The 5,758-nt window shown below is 28.2% G+C and overlaps 1 protein-coding gene across 1 annotated transcript; it reads left to right on the top strand.

Moving 5' to 3' along the window:
• Nucleotides 1-1,310: 1,310 nt before the first annotated feature.
• Nucleotides 1,311-5,550, top strand: LOC120072345 (plant intracellular Ras-group-related LRR protein 6). The gene is made up of 3 exons (XM_090311406.1): nt 1,311-1,762; nt 2,135-2,304; nt 4,661-5,550. The coding sequence occupies exons 1-3, from the start codon at nt 1,511-1,513 to the stop codon at nt 5,337-5,339; spliced, it is 1,101 nt and encodes a 366-aa protein (XP_090167532.1). The 5' UTR covers nt 1,311-1,510; the 3' UTR covers nt 5,340-5,550.
• The last annotated feature ends 208 nt before the right edge of the window (nt 5,551-5,758 follow it).

Genomic DNA, 5,758 nt, shown 5'->3' with positions numbered 1-5,758 from the left:
AAAAATTATATATGGAAGAAGTATTTATCGACTTAATTTAAAAAAAAACAAAAAATTAAATAGTTATCATACATCATGAAACTCATCTTTAACAAAACTCTATTTAATAAATCAATTTTCGTTAAAACGATTCTCAAAGATGTCTATACGTTTTATCAACTAATTTATGCTCATGGTGGTTAATTAAAACTTTTAATATTTAACTCAACTGTAAAAATTAAATTGAAAGATTTAAATATATAGAGACCGACTTCTGATTATTGATTACACCCAAATAAGTGGACCAAATTGAGATTACAGCCAAATAAAAGGACCAAATTGGTAATTCCACTCTCTCCCCAAATGGGAAAAAGAAAAAAAAAACAAACAAAAAAGCATTCAAAGGTTATAAAGAACAATAAAAGTATTATGATTCTCAAAAGAAAAATAAAAGTATTATGAACGCATAAAAGTGAAAAGTAATGGAAAATTTCCTTAAAGGTAGCAATGGAGTTTGAATTTTCATTTAAAATTAAATAAAATAAAATAAAATGGAGGCAGATGGGTTGACTTTGTCAAGTTGGGCGAGTAAAAAACACCTACACAATTATTTTATGAAATTAAATATTATCTCAATATTACTATTAAATATTATTTAGTGTCTATATATATATATATTTTGTTAAGTTTGTTGGATTTTTAATTTTTATACTTTCAAATATAAAATTTAATTCCATACTTTCAAAATATCTTAAATTTAGTACGCTTGTTTATAGTTGATTTTCTTTTTGCAAAAAGTGTATTTGTAATTTATTAATATTTTCACTTTAATTTTTGAAAAAATTCACATATTATATTTCTTTCATGAAAATTATTATTATTTAGTCAAATTCGATAAAAATTAAATTTGAGGAACTAAAGTTTCGTTTAGTATCCATTTTTCGTTTTAGTTTTTGAAAATTAATTCTACAAACATGTATTCCATCTCTAAATTCATTGTTTTGATATCTGTTTTTTACCCACTTTTCAAAAACTAGCTTAATTTTTTTAAAATTAATAAAATAGTTTTTGTTTTTGTAGTTTAGCTTAGAATTCAACTCTTCTAGTTAAAATCCATACAAACCATGATAAGAAAATAAGAAAAAATAAATAAGCTTTGATTTTAAAAAATAAAATGGTTAGAGTTGAAATTGAACTTGGTGAAGTATATTAACCAAAATAATATTTTAAGGAATAAAAATGAAAAGAAAAATACAAAATTAGTATTTAAATCTATTATTTCTTAGGAGAAAAAAACAAGTAGAAATACGTGGAAATAGGGGAGGCTTATTGTTTGTTGGCATTGACAAAACGTCAGTCACGTACCAGAGTTTCCTCCTCCGTACGTCCTTCCTTCCTAATCCTTTTATAATTTCCTTATTTATATTCTTCTTTCTTTCTTTCTCTCTTCATTCATTCATTCATTCACTCACACCACCAAAAAAAAGAAAAACTTTGCTTTTCTCTTCTCTCTTTCTTTTGGCAGAGAAAAATGATGTACGAACGACATCATTTGCAGCAGCAGCAACAACAACAGAGATGCCGAAAGAATAATCATCATCATAATAATATGACGATGAATATGAAGAACTTCACAAGTAATGAACTAGCCGATCATGAAGCTGACAAATCCTTTGAAATGGTGGATTTAGACTTAAGTGGCTTATCTCTCCATTCTCTCCCTAATCCAACTCTTAATCTCGCCTCTATTTCCCATCTCGATCTCTCTAACAACAATCTCCAGGTAAAACATCTGAATTGATTTATCGTTTTTGTGTACAAAAGGGCAAACATGGTCTTTTTCTTCTTCTTTTAATTGAAGCCTGATAATGTTTGTTTGTTTCGTTTGCTGCATCTTTCTTTTCCTTTTCTCTTGATAGCCACACCCTCTACCCTCATCTATTCATTAGTCAACAATTGCATTTATTTCCCATCTCCTTTCTCTCTCTTGCCTTGTAATTTTCTTTTTGGACTTGGGTGCTCATGTCGATGTCTTATCTCTTACTTATGAAATGACTTTGATTTTCGTAACAATTGAAATTGTGTGTTAAATTTGTTATATTGTCACTATCGTATATTTCAAATAACTAAGTAATTAGGGTTTCTTATTTTGAAGGTAATACCAGAGTCATTGACAGCTAGACTACTAAACTTGGTGAGCTTTGATGTTCATTCAAATCAACTTAAATCTCTCCCAAATTCCATTGGTTGCCTTTCAAAGCTCAAAATTCTCAATGTCTCTGGCAATCTCATTGTCTCTCTTCCTTCCACCATTGAAAATTGCAGGTAATTTAACTCTAATCTTATAAAAAATTTACAACCATAGTTGTTAATAAATACTAGATATTTATATGACCAACTTAACTTTATAAAATATGTATATACTTATTTCTTTTCTAGTTTATGTTTCATATAAAGAACTGAAAAACAACAAAGCAAAAGTAGAATTATAAAATGAGAAATAAATAGAGAACCTTATCAAACCAAACCTCAATTATATAATCATAATTTTGTTTCTTTTTTATGGTGGTCTTCTTTTCAACATTAATAGCTTCTCTTTTCAGTTAACTGACACATCACCATCAAAACCCCAAACCAGAATTTGTTTCTTCTCTTCTCCTACAAATATCTTTTTTGGCCTTTTCTTCTTTGTTTTCTATTTGAAATATCAAATATGTTTCTTTATTTACCATTTCCTTTTTCTGTTTTTGTTTGATTTTAAAACATTTACTAAAATTTAGATGTTTAACATTTTAATATTTATTTTTTTAGAAGATGGTTTGTATTATTTTAAATAATAAAACTACTTGAAAATATTTATAAATATAGTAAAATTTCACTATTTATCTGTAATAAGTTGTTATCTATATCTATCTATATCATGATAAATATAGATAATAATTTATCATGATGTATTACGGTCTATCGCAAATAGACGATAATATTTTTTTATTATTTATAAATATTTTGGTTTGATTTTCAAAACCGTTCAATAAATATTTGTTGATATTCTTATTCTCTTTCGATTTTCCTTTTTCCATGTATATGCGCTTCTAGAATAATCGCTCTATAATAACTTGAAAACATAAAATGTTGTAATAAAAATATATAAAAAAATTGGAAATGAAGAAACAAAAACCAAGAACATTATCTGTAAGCTTTAAATTCATGGCATGACATCAAATGAGTATACCAGCAAGTAAATTACCTAAGTCCCATACTTTTTTTTTTCCTTTTTTTATCGCATAGTCCCATACTTCAAGTAAAAGAAATTGATATTTATTAATTATTATATAAAAAATTAATTAATTAATCCATAGAACATATTTGCTTCTGTTTGATTTGTAGACATTTAAAAATTGTCTAATAATTCTTTTAATTTGTGCCTATAAATCTTTAACAAAGATATAGATTTATTTTTAATTTTATTTAGTGGATCTATAAATTTTTAAATCGAAAGTTAGAGATTAATAAACTTGTAATAATTTAGCCTGAAACAAAAGAGTCTAATTAAGATCTATGGAACAACATAAGAATCTCTAGTAACTTGTGAGTTATCATTAATTAATCATCGATTACTTGCTAATGATGATCACCCGTGATTGAGTCAACTAAACACTTTTAACCCTTTAATTTCTTTAAGATTATTTTGAACATTTCTAGTACTTCAATAATCTTTCAATTAGACCCCAAAAAAGCTAAAATTAATAAGTTAGGATAATCTTGATATTTAAAATTTGATTGAAATGATTGTTCTAGAACCCATTTGAGATAGAGTTTAATTTTGCTGCTTGATTAAAAAAATTTGACCTAAAATTTATTGGAGAGAGAGAAAGAACATAGAAATTTGTCAATATGCTTTTATGAATTTTCCATGTAATTGAATTGAATTAGCATCGGTGGATGTGGGGAAAGAAAACGCCATTTAATGCTAATTTTATTTAATTAATTTCTTTTTATAAAAAAAAATTGGTTTATTAAAAGCGACAAAGACCTGAGAATAGGTCAAGAAAATAATTCGTTATTTTTATTTATTACGCAACTTTTCCTATATGACATAATTTATGAGATCAAGAATAATAATAATTTCTATATTAATAATAAATACATACTTTTCATTTTTCTTTCGAAGAAAAACAAATTATTTTTAATGCTTTGGTATTATATGATCAATATTTTTAAGTCTTGGTTGGCCGTCCATTTGTTCTCTATAACATGGACCTCATATTGTGTTCATTTATTTTTATTTCTCCATCTCTATATTTTTCTTCCTATCAAATATCACGAATATTGACCACTAATTTTATAACTTCTGTTTTAGACTTATATATTTTTAAATATTTTATTTTAATTTAGAATTCGAATTTTCTAGATTTATGTACTTCATTTAATATAAACTTCTTCGGTGCCTAAAATTAATATTAAAGGTAATATATAATATAAAAAGTTAAATGATAATAGTTTATTTTCTATAGTGCCTCAAATAAATTTAATTTATACGGATGTACTCGTGGTTTATAATAATTTAATTTCACAATGTAGATTTTATCTTTTTTTTTTTTTTTTAAAAAAAGTTTCAATTTAATTTGGGTAGAAAATAAGAAATTGTGACTAAAAGTATGCCACGTGTACATGGTGACAGATCTTTGGAAGAGTTGAATGCCAATTTCAACCAATTAACAAAGCTTCCAGACACCATAGGGTTTGAGTTGATCAATCTCAAGAAGTTGTCAGTCAACTCCAACAAGCTGGCCTTTCTCCCCCACTCGCTCTCCCATTTGACCGCCCTACGTGTACTCGACACGCACCTCAATTGCCTTCGGTCGCTCCCCGACGACCTCGAGAACCTCATAAACCTCCAAGTCCTCAATATAAGTCAAAACTTCCAATTCCTCCAAGCTCTTCCCTATTCCATTGGCCTCCTCATCTCCCTCATTGAGCTTGACGTCAGCTACAACAAGATCACCTCTCTCCCAGACTCGATTGGTTGCCTCAAGAATCTCAAGAAGTTCAATGTTGAAGGTAATCCTCTTGTTTCGCCTCCACCGGAGGTGATCGAGCAGGGATTAGATTCTGTGAGGATGTACTTAAGTGATAAGATGAATGGAGTCCATAGAGGTTCCCAAAAGAAAAGATCGTGGGTGGGAAAATTGGTCAAGTATGGAACTTTCAACAGCAGAGGCAACACGGTGAGTCGAGAGGAGAAGGAGGGGTTTATCATGCCAGAGTATCGGTCGATTGATGGTCTAGCATCACCGAGATATATGGGGATGTTCTCCCCACGTCGCTTGTTCTCACCTCGACACTCATTCTCAAAGTGAGAAACGCAAAACATTTCCAAAAGAAATTTGAAAGATTTAAGGGAAGTAATAAGTTAATAAGACATTGTATAGGTTAAGTTGTGATACAGGGTGTTGTTATAGTTATGGGTACTAAAAATAGGGTTTTGAAGTAGGGATGTGTTTGTTTGGTTGCTTGTAAATGCAAAGACAATTGTTGTATATGATCTATAAAACTTCAAGTGAAAGTTAACCTGTTTTTGTTCCTTTTTGCCAACATCTCTTAATTTGTGTTGTTTGATTCATAGGATGATTAAAATATGAATCATATATATGATAGAAAAAAATAAATAAATACTAAAAATTGTGTTATAGATATAAAATGTCAATGCATCTAAGTATATTCACTGATGAACATGTGTGATTTGTTTCCCCATTTTTCTGCTGCTTTTTTTGTACCT

The sequence above is a fragment of the Benincasa hispida genome, chromosome 2, assembly GCF_027475165.1.
Source record: "Benincasa hispida cultivar pf3 chromosome 2, pf3_genome.v1.1, whole genome shotgun sequence".
Lineage (NCBI taxonomy): Eukaryota > Viridiplantae > Streptophyta > Magnoliopsida > Cucurbitales > Cucurbitaceae > Benincasa > Benincasa hispida.
Note: the sequence above shows the minus strand (reverse complement) of the source record. Positions and strands in the feature narration are given on the sequence as shown.